At 41.3% G+C, this 21,914-nt stretch overlaps 1 protein-coding gene across 1 annotated transcript; it reads left to right on the top strand.

Moving 5' to 3' along the window:
* The first annotated feature begins 2,295 nt into the window (after positions 1–2,295).
* SLC19A3 (solute carrier family 19 member 3) lies at positions 2,296–15,072 on the top strand. Its single transcript, XM_067542743.1, has 6 exons — positions 2,296–2,407; positions 5,389–5,548; positions 5,966–6,782; positions 8,480–8,672; positions 11,489–11,630; positions 14,595–15,072. The coding sequence occupies exons 2-6, from the start codon at positions 5,399–5,401 to the stop codon at positions 14,748–14,750; spliced, it is 1,458 nt and encodes a 485-aa protein (XP_067398844.1). The 5' UTR covers positions 2,296–2,407; positions 5,389–5,398; the 3' UTR covers positions 14,751–15,072.
* The last annotated feature ends 6,842 nt before the right edge of the window (positions 15,073–21,914 follow it).

Raw genomic sequence — 21,914 nt, forward strand, 5'->3', positions numbered from 1 at the left:
GAAAAGGGGAAAGGACCTTATACAAAACACTATACAAATACAGGGACAGATCTTGGGTTGTGTCTATCTGAGATGCTTGACACAGTTGGTAGGGGCTGGGGAAGAAGGAATGTGCAAAGGTGGCTTTAAGTCACCCTTTACATTTCACCAACCCCAGTTTTAGAGCTTTCTGGCTGCTGGGCCAGACCCCAGTGTAAAGAAGAGCAAACTTAGGACTGTTCTTTGTCTGGCTGCCTACATTCCTGAGGAGTCATTGTGGCAACTGAGGATGCTGAGGTGCACGGATGCTGTAGTCACCTCTTCACCACAGAGGGTAGGATTGGAAATTATATATGAGCTGTTACAGCAGCCCTAGGTTACCAGAGGATTCCCCCTGTGCAGGTAAAGCCCAGGACTGAGTAATTAAAATTACCTAAAAGCTGCAGTTCCTGCATGCAGGAGAGCAAAGAGACTAAGTATGATTAACCACTGCTGTATTCACTTTGTACTTTCTACACCTGAAGGGCTACACATCATCTGACCCTTGAGTTCTGAGGTAGTTGTGCCTTTTATGGAGATAATGTATTTGTTTTAAGAATACTTATTCCTGAACTACTCTCTGCTCTTCGAAATGTTACTTTCCATTTGCTCTGACATTTTTGTTCTGTGGCAGCTCCTTATATCATGTTTTTTTCCCCCAAACAAGCTTCCCTCTTATCACCCAACCCAACTGGTAGCAGTAGCAGTCTCTCAGTTGCTTTCTCTAGTGTATGTATAGCTCTTTTTCAATGCTGGAACTGCCTTTATTGGGCAGCCTCAATACAAACATTTTACATCCTTTGTGATCTGAAATATTTATATCTTATTTCAATGGATTACAAAAAAATAGGAAGGACATTGAAAGGATGCAGCTGAGAGCTTTCAAGGTCAACCCTGGCATGCTTTTAATTAGAATGCGAGAGGTGCCAATTATTTCAATACAATAAATTACTCCTAACCCTTAAGAAGAATCTTAAATATTTGATTGATGGGATAAAAACCTGTTACAACAAAAAGGGTGGTTTACCTTTTGGGAATATTAAACTCTGCAGAGAAGGAAGCAGTGGTTGAATTTGACTGGAATTATCTTTGGCTTACATTTAACTACAAATCCCTTAGTTCTCATTGTAACCACTCTGCAAATGCTAAGAAATGGAAAAAACTGAGGAGAGCTTTCAAAAAAAAAAAAAAAAAAAAAAAAAAAAAAAAAAATGTATGGCTAAATTCATGAGTCCCACATCTGCCCAACATGAGAACTGCAGATGGCCAGCTGGTCTCACGTTGGGTACCCAGCTACTGAAGCACTCAGATCCATGGCCACTTTTTAAAATGTGGCTGGTCTAGACACATTGACAGTGAGGGGCAAGTCTTGGGGAGTGTGAGGTACAGTGAATGAAAGGGGGTATATGGAAGGTAGTACAGGTCCCCTTCTACTAACAACAAAAGGAGGCTCTTGGTTTAGCTTTACAGCGCTGTTCTCCACACCTCCCTCTTCTCCCTGGCTGGAGCACTAAGAGCTTCCTTTCGTGGGTCCCTCTACTTTAGCCTCTGTTTAATGTGTCTGAAATGTTTTCAAACTGTACATTTGCAATTAAAGAACCTAATGGACCTATGCTAACCTACCCCAGTTGAGGACCTTGCCACCTGGGAGGTCTCAGAACTTTACAACTATATAGTGTACTTATATGTACACTTCATACGTCTTTTGTAGGCTGGTGACCACAGACTTTCTTATTCTCTGATTCACTACCCTTCTCCTTCAACTCCCTCCTTCAGACCCATTTCCATTGTGACCTCCTCAGGAAATTAGCCCAGCCACTAACCATAGTGGGGCAGTTGGGAACAGATAATATTTTATTCTATAAACCATGAGAAAGATTTGGAACCATCAAACTGTTCAGTAGCTGGCCCATGTCACCTCATTACTTGGTATCATTACGCTCCTCATCCCTCACTTTGTTAATCCACAGATAGTCAATTAGATTGGAAGTTCTTCAGGGAAGGGATCATATTTCCTACCTGTATGTTTGCACCAGGTACTAGCACAGCGTTGCCCAATCTTGACTGACTAGTGCCTTTTTGGCCCTGCCACAATGCAAATAAATAATATGCCAGAATTAAATTACTGTTCCTTTAAAGTTTTTAATTAATTCCAAATGGAATGCTGCAACAGAGCCAACTGGGTGGATTTTCAGGAAGGTGCCTGTAAAACAAGCTGAAAGACAAGTATAACAGGAAGGAGGCCATAAACAAATAGGAGTACAGTAGCTGGAATAAAAAGGGAACAACAAGGTCTGAATTAGGAGAAACAAAAGAATATGGAACACTAAAAAGGGAACTATACCAAGGAGGGGGAAAAGGGAATCAAGAACAAGCCACGGCAGACAAGGTTTGATTGCATCTAAGTTTAAGAAACCTACAATCCAATAAATGAAATGGGAAAAGGGAGAAAAGAAAGGGAGAGAAATCAGCGCTATCAGAATATGAGGGCATTAACCAAACAAGAATGAGGGGAAAGAATTGCAGCTCTGGAAAAAGCAATGAATTGAGATTAGAATCTGGGTGGGTAAATGGGAGAACAAAGACATATTATTGCTGTTTGACAATCAAGGGAGTTTAGTAAATTTCCAAAAGTAGTAAAGAGAAGCATTATAGTAAAAGAAGGGGTGGCATTAAAGGGAAAGTGCAGGAGACAGGTAGAGCCCCTAAATAGAAAGGTACAAATTTTGTTTTCAGGAACGATTGTGGATCATTTAAGTTAATCGCAAAAAGGAAATCACTTTTATTCTTGGGCACAGACTTGAAGAAAAAAACTGTAGGGGAAAAGAAAATAGGATGCAGCTGTAAGAAACTTAAGTGACTGGATTGGGAGTTAGTTTGTGTGTGCACTGCAATGGGACTGGATGTAATCACTGGGGTTGCTAAAGTATTAAAAAAAAGTTAAGATTAGGATTTGCTGAAACCTGAAGAGGATGATGTTGATGTAGCTCAGAACAAAGACAACTGTGTTTCATGAGATACCAGCAGTCAAGCAAACGTGCATGGACACTCGACTTTGATATTAACTGTAGGGTCAGATTGTGCCCAGCTGCTCCACGGATGCACATGGAAGCGGGGTGTACAAAAAGGACCCATTTAATCCCCTGCACTGCAGTTTCTGAATTCACTAGAACACAAGGACTGCTCCCTGCTAGCATGTCTAGGGGTGTAAAACATCCCAAAGGAGATGGGGAGAAGGCAGGGCCATGGTTCCCAGCCCCGTGCATTGGCCCACATAGCTGGCCAGGCATGGAGGGGGGAGTATGCCATAACTCTTGACGGCGCATAGTGGCAGATTAACTCTGAGAAGCAAACCCAACAAGAAGAAATTGCAGCCTTGGTTATCCACACAGGTAACATGAGCTTTGCTAAATACGCTCCTGTTATACTGTTAACTGCACATTGAAATCCATTCTTTGCTATTATTGTTCAGTCTCTCAGTATCATGTAAAGTGCATTTGTTTATTTACAAGCATATCCATGGTATGTATCTTAGCAGCAACCATTTTGTAGCTTCTCTTCAAGTGAAATTAGGGTGAAGAAATGTTATTGTGACTAAATGGGAAGGGTAGAAAACATGCAGGGTCACAACATGCGGTTGCCACAGCTGCAATCTCAGCAGAGAAAGCAGGAATAGTGACTGCAAAGACAGTGATAGAAGCAGGAGCAGAAGTGCAATGGTAGCAGTACCATCTTTTTTACAGTGGGTGCAGGCATATGCACTTCTGCTCTCTACTGTTTTATCTGCTCAAGTGTTGAATGTGTTGGGATTATCTCACCCCCTAGTGGCTAATCTACAAAAATCACATAGAACCAAATTAATCCTGCTGTAAATCCATTGAAATTAACGGACTACGTATTGCCTCTGAATTTGAAAAGTGATATAAATCAGAATCTCTATTTATTGCCATGTCAGGGAGCCTAATCAGGTGTGGTAAGAAGGTGTAAATTAAAGGAGCCTTTAAATTTCCTAATTTAACGTATATATTTTACATACACACCCTGTAAATCACTTTGCTTCTTCTAACAACTCTTCTGACCCACTAACACATGACTTAAACAATTTGGACTCCTTTAGATTTAGTAGGTATAAGTAGGGCTGTTTAGAAAATATTTTATCTGCACAGAAAATGTAGATGAAAAGGATTATTTTGTTGTTGTGGAAATTTCAGTGGAAAAATTTGATTTTTCATCCCTAAATTGAAAATTGTGGCTTCCAGGTTCTCCAGTGAAAACTGAAATTTGACGAAAGCATACATTCTGCATAAAAATCTGCTTAGCTGAAAAAATATTAAATGGAAAATTTTCAATCAGCAGTAGATCCGAATTATGCATTGACAAGCAGGTGAAAGCGGAAATAAGCCTCTGGGAATTTAAGATAGTGCAACATACACATTGAGGAGACAGAAAGGTGTCAATTATACCAGTTTCGTCTGTCAGTAGATTTACCAGCTCAAATTCAGAGGTCATATTGAAGACTGTAGCTTCCACTATCAGACTTTCTAAGTTAGTGTAAGGGGATAGAACTCGTTTCCCTTCACATATCTCCTCTGAACTTGGCTCATCCACACTCATTTAGACTTATTCCTGAGTTTGGTCCAATGAATTAAAACCAGATGTTAAATTTGTTCCATCAACCCTAATACAAGGGAGCAAAAACATCTATTTTTCAGCTTTATGTCTAGTATGCACTATTTACGGATTATATCTAATATAATAAATAATAATAATAGCAGCAGCCTTCACTTATATTTGAAATAATGGAAAGGGATCCAGAGATGACTCCTCTGGAACCCTGCAGCAGAGGATCTGGCCCAGTGTCCTTTCCATAGTTTTCTACTATGATCCTTCTCCCCTCCCTTGGTAGCCTGACCCCCCCACACTGCATTTTGGGAGACCTGCACATGAAAGCAGGAATAGTTGGGAGGAGACCATTACTAAATAGATGAACTGTGCCCCATTTTGCTCTCAAGCAGGAAATGAACGTTAAATTCCTTCATCATTAGCTGTGTGGGAAATATTTCCTTGGTCAACTTGGTTATCACTCAAGACTAAATGAGAGAATAATGAAATTCCATAGCTAAAACTCTTACAAGCAGTCCTTTGTATTCTCGTAAAATAACCACAAACAATGGAATTTCTATAAGTCTCTGCATTGTTCACTTACATGTTTTTAACAAAAGGAGGCATTCTTCTGTTTTCAGTGTTCAAGAAAGTGTCCTTAGTGTCTGGACCATTTAAAAGTAATTAATGAATTTTAAAATAACCTTCAGTTCCAGTGAAGAGCACCTGTCTTCTATTTAACACACCTTTTTATTCACCATATTTTAGTTGGCAGACCATGGATTGTTGGAAGGAAGTGCAAAGCAGCAGCTGGATTTATCCCACCCTGGTCCTCTGCATATATGGTTTTTTCTCCATGATGAGGCCATCAGAACCCTTCCTTACCCCTTATCTAACAGGGCCAGATAAAAACTTGACCACTGATGAGGTATGGCTATACAATGTTTCCCATTATATGGAACAACAAAATACTGATCACACTTTATTCTTCACAAAGAAACGGTAAGACAATCTCAGTTACTCTGTTACATAAAGATACACACAATATTTCCCATGTGAAAGATTAGGAGCTCAATCCTCAATTCTGTCTTAAAAGGGCAACTGTGAATTCCCTGACAGAAAATAATATTCAAGTGGCATGTGGACAGCATGTGTTTATAAGTGTTACTGTGATATGGTTCATAAAATAGATATTTCTATTAAGCAGTGAACAATGCAGTATAAGATTTGTGCATCATGCAATACTTATATTTCTATATTTTATGCATTGCTGTTAATTCAATGAGCATGATCCTTCTCCAAATTCATTCACAAAAATCAAAGGATTTTTTCCTTTCCCTTCCAGGTTACAAACCAGGTTTTCCCAGTTTGGACATACTCCTATCTCGTGCTGGTGTTTCCTGTTTTCTTGATTACAGACTATGTGCGCTATAAGCCCATCATTATTCTACAAGCCCTTAGCTTCATTATTACATGGCTGATGCTTTTATTTGTCCAAGGACTGCTTGCTATGCAGCTGATGGAGTTTTTTTATGGGATCGTGACAGCCACTGAAGTTGCCTATTACACCTACATTTACAGCGTTGTCAGTGTTGAGCATTATCAGAAAGTGACTAGTTATTGCAGAAGCATCACACTAATTGCAACCACAGTTGCAGCGGTGTTGGGACAACTTTTAGTTTCTTTGGCAGGTCTATCCTATTTTTATCTAAATGTCATAAGTTTGGCTTCTCTGTCCATGGCATTCCTGTCCTCATTATTTCTACCAATGCCACAAAAAAGTATGTTCTTTCACAAAAATCATGTCCCTGAAACTCCCCAAGGAACAATGGATAAAGACACAATGTCAAATGCTTCCACCATTAATAAGCAGACAAGTTGCCCTGAGAACAAAGACTCTGTGAAATCATCAGTCACCTCCGGGACATTGCGTGAATGCCAGTCGGACAAGCACCAGAATCACATACTTGTGCAGTTATGCAAGGATTTAAAGGAATGCTATAGCACAAAGAAGCTTCTTTACTGGTCCATATGGTGGGCTTTAGCCACCGCAGGTTATAACCAAATTGTGAATTATATCCAGGTGTTATGGGAAAAAAGAGCACCCTCCCAGAATTATGCTGTTTATAACGGGGCTACCGAAGCAGCAGCAACGTTTTTGAGTAAGTAAACAATAGATTATGAAAGTATTTCCTCTGGTAAAGTGGTTTCTAAAATATATCAGACATTTTAAAATTGTGTGCGCTCATAGGATGTGGTTTAAATCCCTATTGTGGAAAGCTTGATAGGCATAAAATGGATGAGCAGCTTGTATATTCCAACTATAATAGTTCATGAGACGTACGAGAAGACTCAAATTTAACCCTGTCCCATTTATTTCTGTCGTGGGTTGACTCCCAAAGTGTAGTCCATAGATCATCAGAGTTTTGGGCAGTACTTGGTGGTCTGTGGAGAACAAGTTTGAAATGTACAGCTGCCCTGTTGCTACTTTTCCACATGGGCCTTGCTGTAATTGTCACTGAAATGTTATCTGTTCGTAAGTAGGAGGGGACATTTCTGTGATTCTCTCCCTAAGATGACATCGGTGACGCCAAGAAAAATTAGAGAAGTCCTTCATTAGTATGTGAAGCACATTTTGAACATACTGTTGTGTACATTACTTCTCTTGATGAGACCTCCCCGTCACCTTATTAGAGTTAGCTATCAAATGACAGGAAGATCAATTTAATATCTAATTTAATTTTTAGAGGTTTAATGCATTCGCAGTCAAACTTCAGTCGGAAGCATGGATTTTGGAAATATTATATGGCGAAGTGGTAGCCTCCCCAGAGTTAAAGTGCACATCCAAGGTTTCATTTGAGGCCCATCTCTAGTTAAGCCTTCTCTCACAAACAGCCCTATTGCCTTGCTACTCATATGAATGATGGCTGCAAGATTGAGCCAGTCATCACCCTTCCTTTATAAACAGGAATTTTAAAAACCTAAGCCCCAATAAGAAATTTCTAAATCCTAATTGGCATGTGCAATGTGGGGCTAGAGGAGAATTTTTTCCACTGAAATTTTAGGTGAACAGTTACACACACTATCTTGAGATACAGGAGTTTGACAAAAAAAATTAGGGACCTGATCCATTGCTGCTCTGCAGCTGGAATAGTTATTTACCCCAGTGCAAAATGAATGCAGAATGCACCATCCCAATCCAGAAGTGTTTTACGCTCACTTTGTAAATGGCTACACAGGGTACACAAGGGAACAATGAATCACTCCCAAGGTGTTTTCTCATTAGACAAATTCTTATAACTATTCTGTTCACGTCGCATCTCAAGGAGCCCAGCAAGTTCACACATCGAGCACTAGGGTCTTTGGCCATTTTCCAGAAATGGTGGTACAAAAGTGATTGTGATTCCCTGCCTGATTAGAAATGAGAGAACGCTCTTCTCTGTTGGCACACTATAGATTTTTTCAAGATCAATGAAAGGTCTGGCTGGCCTAGCAAGTTTCACAGAAGGTTTGTGAACTTGGCAAATTCATCAGTCAAGGGATTAGCTTCAGGAGCCTGGCTGAGCTTCTAGAGCCACAACGGAGTTTGGAAGATTTTAAAAAGACAGAACAGCTCGTCCCATACATCAACTATCAATCATGTCTATGATTTATCATCAATAAATAAAAATGACCAGATTGAGGAATGCAAGTATTGTCTAAAAATGACTAATCTGTTGCCTGAATTAAACAAGTTACTACTAGAACCAGAACAGTTCTAATCAAATATTTACTGTGGATTTTGAAATATAAACAAACATATTATTTACTTGATAGTCTGGAAGGTATGACAAGCAATGTTCTTACATTTTCTCTCTAGGTTCAATAACATCCATGGCAGTAGGATATTTGAAAATGAACTGGGATCTTTCAGGAGAGTTGGTACTGGGAATTTTCTCTGCAGTGGATGCTGGTTCTTTATTTCTCATGCATTTTACTGCCAACATCTGGGCATGCTATGCTGGCTATCTAGTTTTCAAGTCATGTTATATGCTCCTCATAACTATAGCAACGTAAGTATAAACCATCATTATGCTGAATTTATGCAGACTTCTCAAACCAATAAAAGTCACATTAGACATTTCTTCAGTTTAAAAATAAAATCTAGCATTAGATTGATTACAGCTCATTCTCATCTTGAATTAAATCAATATATTTCCTATTTTCACATCAGTGTGTTGTTAGAGTCCTACGGAGAACTAAGACAAGAAAACAAGGATGGCAGCCAACCAGTACAAATGTATCAGTCTCTCCTCCCACAATTACATGAACAATACTGCCTTCAACGGGGTGGAGTGTCACATGTACATTGTGTTTGAAAGATGTTATCCAAAAGTGACTGCAGAATGCAGAAGGAATAAGCCATAATGTTTCAAGGAATTCAGCAAGTAGTTATATTACTTCATCTGTTTCATCTGGCTAGGGATATCTGGTGGATATTTATTGCTGTAAACTACATTTGAGATACGATAGGTATGTCACAGACGGGATTAAGAGCTACTAAATTAATCTACAGCTATACCTAGGTATACTTACAGCTTGCTGTTAGGTTAATCAGTGCTTTTAAAAAGAACAGACTGATAACAATAAACCCTCAAACCTTTATGTTTAAAGGAGAGAGTTACTGAAGTCAAATGGATTTTGCTTATGTTACACAGCAGCTATATAGATAGAGAGGTGAAATCTTCCCAAGGTGTGCACTAGCCCAGCTTCTTTAGCTCCCAGGTGTTTTGGGGAAAAAAATTCAGGCACAGTGTCAGACAGTAGCCTGGTGCATTTTGGTGTAAGAAACTATAGGCTGGCTAGAAGTTTGAACATAGCTGTTTTATACAGTTGTGAGTGCAGTAAGCTTAGTTACTGCATTTGCTCTTAATCACCATTTCTGCTCAAAGCAGTAAGAACTCTGAGCCTATTGTAAAGAAAAAGGGAGTTGGAAAGAATAACCTGACCAGGAAAAGCCCATTTCAATCCTTTCCTGACTACTTGAAAGCCATTAGAGTAGTTAAACGCAACTTGCTTACAAAAACCCTGGTGCCCCATCTTTCTGTAATCAAGTAAAATGAACAAAATGAACAGAGTTAAAGAAAGAATGTGCAAGAGAAGTATATTGCTACATTCCCACAGAGTAGCTATGAAGCTTGCTTCTATCTACAGAATACACACTATTGGGGAGCTTGTGGGGAACTTTCACATTAAAGGTTTTTCATCATAAGATCCCAATTCATCGAAATTGAAACTGATCAAAACAGACCCTTTCCCATTAACTATCTCCCAACTCAGAGAAATGTTGGGAAGAGTCAAAATTGTTGAAATCCTTGTTAGCATTTTCAAAATGAAATGGTTTGTTTTGTGGTTCAAAACAACTTTTATTTTGACATTTTAGTTTTTATACTTAAAAAAGGTAAAAAAATTAAACAATCAAATGAAACATTTCAACATTATCAAAGCAAAATGTATCAATTGACCCAATCTGAGGTTTTTTCCTTCCTCCAGCTTATCTGGAGTCTATCTATATGGCCAAATGGAATGCTTATTCTTGTGCAAAATGGATAGGAAACATATTAGACGTCCTAAGATTTCCTATATCACACAATGCTCCCCTCAGAGAGGAGAGATTCAACATCCCTCTGATTTCTTCAGGCAGTGCTCCTGTTTTTATAAAAGTTAGCTCACCCATCATGTGACTTTATTGACCAGTCTCACAGCCCACATTCTCAGTGCTGCATATTGAGTACTCACTATAAATGGTTTCCAGAAGACTCATAGGCCCAAATATTACTAAACATTTACACTGAGGTAGTGCCAGCGAAGCCAACTCTCTATTTTGCTAGATGCTGAACAGACATATAGAAGGTGACAGTCTGAAAGGACAATGTGTTCTTAAATATTATTTATTCAGCCATTATAAACAATGAACAAATTATCCAACAGAGTTGATCTAATAAAAGATGTTACATCACCTACCTTGTGTGTCTGATATTCTGGGGCCAACATGGTTACAACCCTGCAAACAAATTTTTTTAAAATATCCTAATTGGTTCATGGACAGTTCACAAACAGGAAAATGGGCCAAATTTGACAGACCAGTTCTACCAAAAAATAGAAACCCACAAAAACTTTAGAGACCTAATAAAAATCCTATGACCAATTAAAAAAAAAAATCAATGTACAATGTATTGCAAGAATTGCAAGCAAACTTTCTGAGTAGAAGACCCAAATTTTACAAAAGAAAGATTTAAAATAAATGCAAAGAACAAAAGTTGGAAGGGAGAGAAACTTACAGGAATTCAGCAAAGATAAAATGTAATCAATGCCACTGTCAAACCACAGGCCCTGAAAACCAACTGGTTCTATTAGAACCCACAGGACTCACCTGAACCAAGACTGGAAGGATAATTCAGTAGTTTAGGAGCTAGCCTGGGACTTGGAAGATCAAGGTTCTATTCCCTGCTCTCTCATAACCTTCCTATGTAACTCTGGGCAAGTCACCTATTTCCTTTGTGCCTCAGTTCTTCATCCCCAAAATGGGGATTATAGGAGATTCCCATGATCCTAGAGGAGAAAAGGTGAAATCCCCTCCTCAGAGACTATAGTAATGTGGGGAGAAGAGCCATATAAGGACAGAGACAGATAGCCCATATGTTCAAATACTCCTGGCCTTTCTTCACTAGGGTGTTAAAACACATTAGGTAATACATTGTAAAATTACACTTTTATCCTAGCCTAGACATACCGTAAGTATTTGTGAATCATCTACCTTTCCCAAGGAGAAGGAAAGCTACCACTTTCATGTTCTCTGCAGTTTAACTAACTATCCATTTAATTTTAGGTTTCAGATCGCTGTCAATTTAAGCATGGAACGCTACGCTTTAATGTTTGGATTCAACAACTTTGTCGCACTGGTGATTCAGACTATTTTAACTGTAGTTGTAGTTGATTCAAGAGGTCTGGGACTGAAGATAGTCACCCAGGTAAATAGCATTATTCACTTCATATTTATTGTATGGCTAATACAGTAAGTGTCTCATGAATCTTAAACCTGTAAAAGGAACCCTTTGAAATCAAAATTTCCAGTTTAAACAATCATAATCCAATCTCTTCTTTTGTCCTTTCCCTTCTGAAGACAGTAATGAAGATGTAACCTGGTCATCAGGCTTGAAAGTTTGTCATTTTTTTTTTTACATAAAGCTCATAGGTTAGTCATGGTCCCTTCCCCTCATCCTTAGCAGCCCAGATCCCCACTCTAAGACCCCATTAAACTGAGCCTTTGATTTTTTGCAGGAACCCCAGACCAATTCAGCACTGAGCAGGTAATACTATTGGGCCGCCACCAACTTCCTCTCAGTGAATACAACTAAATTAGCCCTCCCCATGGCTGAGAAATCAACAGAGTCTAGCCACAAGGTGTCCTGGCAGTTTAACAGCGCAAGAGGTAGCCTGGACCAAGCACAGAACTAAGTGCAAAAGGCTCCTGACATTCTAAATCTGTCTCTGACGCAGACCAGTTCTGCAGCTTAGTCAGATGACTGTACGTTTCTGCCTTAGTTTCCCCATTTGTAAACTGGGATAGCAATACCTACTTATCTCATAGGGCTCATTAATCCAGTCCTGCGCCTAGTGAGGTCAACTGAAATTTTGCCTTTGAGTTCAGTGGCAGCAGAATCTAGCCAAAACCTTTGTGAATTACTTTTTCCTCTTTCTTTCTATTTTACTGAAGAGAAGGGGAAAGGAGCCATCAGGAACCTGGCAGGAGATGGTGGTGAGGAGAGGGACAGAACCATCAGGGTACTAAAGTAGGGAAGTAAAGAGAGGGTGTAACTGGCTAAGATGCACATTTTGAGTGGCTGGCAAAGGGGGCAAGGCAAGGAACAGGGAGCCCCACTTTGAATTTCTGCTTGATGGGGGAACTGGTCTGATAATTGCTATACCCCTGCAGCATACAGCCACACCACACAGAGTAGGAATACTATTTCCATCTAATAGCACAGAATACATAGGTATGTAGAGCATAAAGCTATTTGAGTTGGTACCCAATCTCCTAAGAAAGTGCCATGGGGTCGTTCATGACCACAAGTGGCCAGAAACTCTGTTTTATATCTCATCAAAAGACTTGATTTAGCAGCAAGTCTATAGACTTAATCCCCAGCTGACTTCAGTGACTCTCCATTGACGTCAGTGGAGCTCTGACAATTTACACCAATTGAGTATTTGTCCCTAAAGGCAGCAGGTTTAACAAGGTAAGAAATGCCACTCTGGAACTTGCATGCCTGTCAGACTAATGCTTTCAAGATGCCAACTGTAGATAGACATTGGCAAACATAATGGAAAAGACTAAAGAAAATAAGTGCTCCCCTAAGAGCACCTAAAGTCATCGGATGTATCAGTAACTGAAGAAACTCCATAGTCAGTTTGCTTTTGAATATGGAAAAGAAAACAAAAAAAATCTGTTCTGGTAATTCCAATCTTTACCATGTTCACAGGTGAAAACAAAGGGTTCCCTTAATGGCATCTCAGACAAAGCAATTCAATTTCACTTTTGCTGACCTTGTGGGCTCCAAGAATGCCAAAAAAGTTCAGATACCATTCTTCAAGGGTATGACTCTAAACATATTATTATATGTCCTCGAGGTCTCTTACATGGTTGGCTAGCACAAGCATGCAGAGTTCTTAGAATGTCAACAGTCAGGAGCACAGTAGACAGATGGTGTATTTAACAATGGCATCTCGCCTCCTGCTGCTGATGCATGCTGCTAAGGACACTCCTTTTACTTTCCCCCTGCAGGGAGCATTCCCCTCACCAGGTTTCTTCAGCACAATAACTCAGTTATACTATTTAACTGCCGTGTGATTTTAGTGGTGAAGCTACATTAATGCCTGACAACACAGATAGAGGAAGGAACATAACGGGGTGGAGGAATCAAAACAGGGCATTATGAAACAAAATACTGTCCAAAACAGTGAAGACCCCTTGATAGTTTTTTTTCAAAGCCATTAAATGAAAGCCCATAAAATAAGAGGCACAAGGGCAGGCTTATGATGGAATCTGAGACATTTTATTGATTCTAGAGGTTCCCATAAAGTATTACTTTACAGTCATTTCTGTTGCTTTTAATATGTGTTCAGAGCTTTTAAATTTTTCACAGTATTAAAAGCACTCTCCCAGCCCCATTCACTGTGGAAGGAAAAAAACATTGCTTCCTGACATGTTAAATTTTGATCCACACTGTGTTCAATGTAATAAGTGCTCTAAGACTTTGTACATCTTGAGATCCCCAAATGAAGATACATTTACAGTACATTTTTGATTGCCTACATAGTATGTGTGAATGAGGAAGGGACCACTTCTGGATAATCAGAATTGTCAGTGTAATTTATAAAATGTTTGCTATATTTGAATTGATTTGTTTCAGTGAACAGGTTTGTATGAACAAAGTAGAACTGTATAATTTCCAAAATACCAAATACAGTAATACTTATACCATAATAAGATACGATATCATGTCAACCGATGTCATGCAAACATACAAATCTTGTGTTCTCCCAATCGTGGGCCATACTGATACTAGCCTAGTTCTCAGCATAAACTATTTTCTCTCTGAAGGATGCTCTCCCTTACAATGGCTACCTATACCTCAATAATCTATTCCAGCAGTTGGGGATTGCCAGAGCCTAAGAAAATATTTGGCCATGCCTTATGAGGAGCTGGCCAGGAGGAGCAAGAGTTTGGTGTAGGAGCCAGTATTATACCTCTATCACCCATGGATTGCCTGTGTCGTGGCAAGCCATCCAGATGAAGTTTGTGCTTGCAGAAATTTAGCCATGACATGGATGGAGTAATTGGTAGAATCTATATACTTAATAGTTCAGAAAGAGGTGAGTGTTTCTCCAATACAGTATGTGTGTTTCACCAATTCTTCTGCATTCATTTTTTTCAGTTTCTAATTTATGGCAGTTACTTTGCAGTCATAGCTGGGATTTTCTTGATCAGAAGCATTTACACAATTGTCTCAATCAAATGCAAAAAGGAAACACAGAGCTTCTCCGATGAACCTCCAAACATTAAGGAACAAGGATCAGAAACCAGATTATAAGCAGCTATACAAACATCTGTAGCTTTAATGACTTATCAAAAATGTCCTCCACTCCAAACTCTGCTTGCAAAACCCTGTTTGCAAAATTCTCACTGAAGTCAATGTGAGAGTGCAATTGCAGTAAGGGAGGCAATACTTAATCCTCCATGTACGTCTCTGCTAAATCACAACAAACTTACTCCAACTGAAAGAACTATGTTAAGTTATATCAGGCCAGATCTTCAGCTGATGTAAATCAGTACTGTGCCACTGATCTGAACTGATCTACACTAACTTATACCCTCTGAGGAACTGACCTATCATACTGACATTTTGTCAAAAAAGGAAGAATCTGGTTTGATTGGATTCTAATTTATTGACTCGAGAGCATAACAATCTCAATGTATGTGTTATGCCAAAGATACCATGATTCTCATTCTCTTACTCACTTTGGCTTTTGAAAAAAATTGTAAATGGGCAGTTTTCCATTCTGACAGGCCATTCCATTTGGCAATTCAGTTTTGCTACTCCAAGGGGATGAGGATTTTGTTCATGCTTTCATTTGGGGTAGTCCCTTGCAGCCTCCTACCTACATATACCCCATTCTATGCCTATAGAAGAATTACTGCATCTGCACCCCTATAACATTCCCTCTTCATGTTATATCTGTATTGCTGTTTCTTCTCCTCCACCTTTAAGATCATTCTTATTGAGAGCTGGACCTGTCACTCAGATGGTTTGAGAAGTCAGGTGGTTAATTGAAAAACAGTCAAGTTGTTTTTACTTGCATTTGAAAAATGTTGTTTGAACTTCATGGTGAGTCATGGCAAACTTGGGCTGGAAGGAAGAAAATTTAAGAACCAGGATAAAAGATAAACAGAGAACCCCACTCATTTGCTTCTCCCTATATACACCTAGAGTTAATTTAAATTAGGGATGTGTGTTTCACTCTCTCTTGAAATTCAAAGATTGTCCAGTATGCAGTAAGATCAAGATAGATGAAGTGTGGGGAAATTTGGTTGGTGCAATATAGGAAAACTCCAAACTAAATGGGTTAGCCAGGAAGATGCATCAATAAAAGTAAATATACCTGCAGGTATATTCTTTAAGTGCCAAATTACAAGGTCCACTGATTTCAGATGAGGATTCTCCTGAGTAAGGAGCTCAGAATTATAAAAAGCTTGAAGTCCTACAATTCAGTCCAACACTGAGAGAATGTCACACTCCTGAATGACAGAAGAGACACGCAGAAAACACAGATCTACTGGGTGGATGGCCAGCATCACATAAGTTATATCATTTTTTTTTTCTGTAACAAAGTTTTCTTGCAGTTTCAACTAATTCTCAAAGCTAGACTGTATTAATAAAAGAAAATGATAAATACTTCACATTTACAGAGTAGTGCTTTATTAAAAGCAACTGTACAGATATTAATTACCTAGTCCTCCCAATAACTATGTGAAGCATGCAGGTAAGTATTATCCTCCACCCTTCCTCCCCCCAAATGTGGAAATAGACAAAGGAGGAGAAAAGATGTGGACAAATTGGAGAAAGTCCAGAGGAGAGTAACAAAAACAATTAAAGGTCTAGAAAACACGACCTATGAGAAAAGATTGAAAAAAATGGGTTTGTTTAACATGGAGAAGGGAAGACTGAAGGGGGACATGATAACAGTTTTCAAGTATGTAAAAGGCTGTTAGGAAAAAAAGTGAAAAATTGTTCTTGTTCTATCCTTAGAGATTAATGAGAAGAAATGGACTTACATTGCAGCAAGGGAGATTCAAGTTGGATATTAGGAAAAACTTTCTGTCAGGGTAGTTAAACATGGGAACAAATTGCCTAGGGAGGTTGTGGAATCTCCATCATTGGAGGTTGTTAAGAATAGGTTAAACAAACACTTAACAGGTATGGTCAAGTTATTACTGAGTCCTGCCTTGGGTGCAGGGGACTGATTTAGATTACCTATTGAGGTCCTGCCCAGTCTTACATTTTTATGATTCTATGAAGCCATTTGTTCACAGTCTTGGGGAGAGTCTAAATTAAAAGTCACAACCTCCTGACTCCCAATTATGTGCCCATTTCTCTAAGCTACATGGTTTACTATTTAATGTTTTTTTATTGTCTGTATGTTTCTCTGCTCTAAGTTCTCTCTGTTAATTAACAGATCTTTATAAGAATATTGACTGGGACTGTTGCATTGACTTATTTTGGAGTAGTGCTCTCTCTCTGATCATGGACAGGCCATAATCATGCCTCATTATTGAAGAATGTAAAGTGCTGGGCACATGGGACTCCCCCCCCCTTGCTCCTACACTAAGAAATTGGAACTGGTCAACCAATTTCAGACTACAAGTTGCCAACTCGTGGGGGATTCATGGGCGGAAGTCATGGGAATTCAGATGGGACTGGAACTCATCTCACAACACAGGAAGCTCCAGCCCCTGCACACAGTTCATATATTCCCAGGCCAGAAGGAACTATAGTGATCATATAGATTGACCTCATGTATAACAAAAGGCACAGAATTTCCCCTAAAATAATTCCTAGAATGTATCTTTTAGAAAAGTATCTAATCTTTATTTTAAAATTGCCAGTGATAGAGAATCCACAACTACCCTTAGTAAATTGTTCCAATGTTAATGGTTTTCGCTGTTAAAAATGTGCACCTCATTCCCAGTCTGAATTTGTCTAGCTTTAACTTCCAGCCATTGGATCATAATCGTTCTCTGCTAAACTGAAAAGCCCATTATTAAATATTTGTTCCTCATGTAGGCATTTAGAGGCTGTAATCAAGTAACCCCTTAACCTTCTCCTTGTAAAACTAGAATGAGCTCTTTGAATCGACTTCTATAAGACACATTTTCTAATTGCTTAATCATTCTCATGGCTCTTCTCAGAACCCTCTCAAATTTATCAACAATGTTCTTCAATTGCGGGCACCAGAACTGGACACAGTACTCCAGCAGCAGTGGTTGCACCAGTGCCAGTACAGAGGTAAAATAACTTGTCTACTCCTACTCAAGATTCCCCTGTTTATGCATCAAGGATTGCACTGGCCTTTCTGGCCACAGTATCACATTGGGAGATCACATTCAGCTAATTATCCACCACAACCTCCAAATATGACAGAGGAGAAAAATGCCATCATGGTTAAACAGAGTATAAGAGGCAGTTAGAGACAAAATATGCATCCTTTAAAAATTGGAAGTCAAAACTCACTGAGGAAAATAGAAAGGAACAAACTCTGGCAAGTCAAGTGTAAAAATATAATTAGGCAGGCAAAAAAGAATTTGATGAGCAACCAGAAAAAGACATCAAATACATTTTGCTGTTAGTTATTAAGAACATCAGAAGCCGGAAGCCTACCCAACAATCAATAGGGCCACTGGACAATCCACGTGCTAAAGGAGCGCTCAAGGAAAATGAGGTCATTGCTGAGAAGCTAAATTAATTCTCTGCAGATGAGGAAGATTCCCACACATGAGCTATTCTTTTTAGATGACAAATCTGAGGAACTGTTTCAGATTGAGGTGTCAGTATGGGAACTTTTGGAACAGTTATATGATTCCAGGACCAGATTATATTCACCAAAGAATTCTGAAGGAAATCAAATATGAAATTGCAGAACTACCTACCATGGTATGCACCCTATTGCTTAAATCAGCCTCTGTAGCACATGACTGGTGGATAGCTAATTAACACCAATTTATTTAAAAAGACTCCAGAGGCAATCCTGGCAGTTACAGGCCAGTAAGCCTACCTCCAGTACCAGGCAAATTGGTTGTAACTATAGTAAAGAACAGAATTATCAGATACATAAATGAACAGGCTACATTGTTGAAGAGTCAACACAGCTTTTGTAAAGGGAATCATGCCTCACCAATCCACGAGAATTCTTTGAGGTTGTCCACAAATATGTAAATAAGGGTGACCCAGTGGATATAGTGTATTTGGACTTTCAGAAAGCCTTTGAGAAGGAATAAGGAGGAATAAGGACTTTCAGAAAGCCTTTGAGAAGGAATAAAGAATAAGGAGGAAGGTCCTCTTGTGGATCAGTAACTTGTTAAAAAAATAAGAAACAAAGGGTAGGAATAAACGGTCAGTTTTCACAGCGAGACAGCAAAATAGCACGGTTCCCCAAGGATCTGTACTGGGACCAGTGCTGTTCAGCACATTCATAAAAGGTCTGGAAAAGGAGGTAAACAGTGAGGTGACAAAGTTTGCAGATGATACTAAATTATTCAAGATCATTGTCCTCGATGTAGTAGGCCAGGGTTCATCTCATGTCCAGTGAACACCTTCTCCGTTCCTCTTCCAAACCGTGTGGTTTGGGAAAAACACAGGGAGAGACTTATCTTGGTTACAATGAAATTGGGAAACTACCGTGGGCAGGAAGGCTGGGTGCAGCCTCAACTGCACCTTATCCTTATAGAATACTGTATAAGGGGGCTCCGAGGTCAAGGCCCTAATCTTGGAGACCCTCCTGGCTGAGGTAACAGCCCCCAGGAAGGCTACCTTCCATAAAAGCATGAGCAGGGGGCATGAAGCCATGGCTTCAAAGGGGGGCCCCGTGAGTCTAGAGAGGACCAGGTTGAGATCCCAAGGAGGCACCGGGTCATGGACCTGTGGATAAAGCCTCTCCACCCCTTGAGGAACCTGACGGACATGGGATGGGAGAACAGGGATCTCCCCTCTAGTGGCTGATGGAAGTCCGAAATGGCCGCCAGGTGAACCTTCAGCGAGGCGAGCACCAGACCCTGGAGATTTAGCTGAAGCAGGTACTCCAGGATCGCCTGCAGGGGCTAGAGGCTGGGCGGAATGCCCTGTGACTCTGCCCAAGAGATAAACCATTTCCACTTAGGAAAAACACGACTTGTGTAGAGGGTTTCCTGCTGCCCAGTAGGACGTGCTGGACCTGCACCACGCAGGTTCTCTCTCCCTCCGTCAGCCCGAGAGCCTCCAGGCTGTGAGCTACAGGGAGTCCAGGTGCAACTGACAACCGTGGTCCTGGGAGAGACGGTCGTGTCGCCTCGGGCCAGAACAGTGTATATGACATCCGTCCTGTTCCTGTTTATTTTCAGTAGGACCTTGGGCAGAAGTGAAATGGGCGGGAACGCGTACCTGAGGGTCCCTGTCCAGTCACTGAGGAATGCATCTGAAATCGACCCAGTCTCACAATCCCGAACCTTGGCACTGTGTGTTCCAAGCCGACGTGAATAGATCCAGTTGGGGAACACCCCACTTTTAGAAGATGGTAGTCACTACCTCTGGGTGCAGCGACCAGTCGTGGCGGGGTAGAAATGTTCTGCTGAGGCAATCCACCTTGTCATTCCTCACCCCCAGGAGGTGAGAGGCAGTCAAGTGGAAGTCATGTCTCACGTCAAAGCCCCACAGACAGGTAGCTCCCTCTCAGAGAGCCGAGGAGCACATCCCTCCCTGCCTGATTACATAAACATAGCTGCGGTGGCAGCTGCACCACTCTACCTACTGGGAATCAGAGGAAGAGCCTGCACGCTAGGTGAATAGCCCACAGCTCCAACACGCTGATGTGCAGGCGCCTGTCCTCCCCCAACCAGAGCCCCTGAGTGCTCAGGTTGGCCCTGATGTGGGCTCCCCATCCCACATCGGAGGTGTCAGAGATTAAGGTGACCAATGGGACCAGTTCCCTGAACAGAACACGCTTCCACACTGCCCTGGGGGATCTCCACCAGTCTAGGGAGGCTAGGCTGGGCGGGGAACTGTGACCACCCAATTCCGTGGGTGTCTGCTTGGCATATACCCGAGGCCAACCACGCCTGAAGCGGCCTGAGACTCAGGCGAGCTAGTCTCACTACATACGTGCAGACCATGATGTGGCCTAACAGCTGTAGGCAGTGCCTGGCTGTTGTCGTGAGGCATTGGTGTAACCGGGAGATGATAGAGACCATACCTCGAAACGTGGCTGAGGTAGGAAGGCTGTGGCCTGGGAAGCGTCCAGGGTGGCCCCAATGAATTTTATGCATTGCACCAAGGTTAGAATGGACTTCTGCTTGTTTATGAGCAGTCCCAGCCTGCTGCATGTGAGGGCAAGTGAGGGTCACACTCTCCTGCACTTGGAACCCGGACCTACCCCTGATCAGCCAATCGTCTAGGTAAGGGAAGATTTGTACACCCTTTCGCCTCAGGTGGGCCACCACTACCACCATGCATTTGGTGAACACCCCTGGAAGATGGCCAAAGGGCAGGGCTGTAAATTGGTACTGGGAGCCAGCCACCGTGAAGCAGAAGAAGCTCCTGTGGCTGGGGAGGATGGACACATGAAAGTATGCATCCTTGCAGTTGAGGGTGGCATACCAGTCACCTGGATCCAGGAAGTATGGGTCGCAGATCCCCCCCGTTTTTTTTAAATTACTTGTCTGCAGTCACCCAGCAGGATATCAGGACTAGAACTCAGGGCTCCTGGGTCAGAATCCAGTGCTCCATTCATTAGGTCACACCGCCTCCCCTTGGGGATGCCCATTCGGGATAGAAAGGCCTTAACCTGTTTAGAGCAGGATGGGGCGGGACCAGGAGAGCAATAGGGGCGCCACCTTCGTGCGCACTATCAAAAGGGTCTCCTACGATTGCCCGACCTCATGGGGGCCCCTGCTGGGGGAGGGGAGGGGAGGACGAGCCGGGGGACTAATTCTGTCTCCTAAACCCCCTATTTCTGTAGGATTGAAAGGGCCTAGGCGGAGGCCTTGTTCCCACTGCGCCTGGGGCCAGAACTGTTGCCTGGAACATGTAAAGGCCCAGGGAGTGAAGTGTGGCCCTGGAGTCCTTCAGACTGTGCAGACTCACATCGGTCCGATCGGAGAAGAGGTCCAACCCATCACACGGGAGGTCCTGAATTGATTGCTACCCCTCCTGGGACAGGCCCAAGGATTGCAGCCATGAGCACCTCCTGATGGAAGTGGCGGATGCTATGGCCTTACCCACCTAGTCAACAGCATCTCTGGACATTTGGAGCGCTGCCTTATCCGTGATTCCTTCATCCGGTGAACTTGGCAGCCTGGTCCTGGGGCAGGGCCTCAGCAAACCGCCTTAGGGAATCCCACAAGTTAAGATTCTCTCTCCCCGGGATGGCCTGATGGTTGGCAGTCCTGACTGTAGAGTAATTTAAATTTTTTTTTTTTTTAAATACACAATTCCACAAAGTTATGTTGT

Source organism: Emydura macquarii, unplaced genomic scaffold (genome assembly GCF_026122565.2).
Source record: "Emydura macquarii macquarii isolate MOO-44397 ecotype Brisbane River unplaced genomic scaffold, CSIRO-AGI_Emac_v2 contig_18, whole genome shotgun sequence".
Lineage (NCBI taxonomy): Eukaryota > Metazoa > Chordata > Testudines > Chelidae > Emydura > Emydura macquarii.

What these genes read in the sequence shown, in the direction of transcription:
- SLC19A3 (XM_067542743.1), top strand. Translation starts at nt 5,399, where the DNA reads ATGGATTGTTGGAAGGAAGTGCAAAGCAGCAGCTGGATTTATCCCACC. An exon ending in AGCAGCAGCAACGTTTTTGA is followed by an intron (nt 6,783 to 8,479) that starts GTAAGTAAACAA and finishes TTTTCTCTCTAG; the next exon opens with GTTCAATAACATCCATGGCA. An exon ending in GACTGAAGATAGTCACCCAG is followed by an intron (nt 11,631 to 14,594) that starts GTAAATAGCATT and finishes CATTTTTTTCAG; the next exon opens with TTTCTAATTTATGGCAGTTA.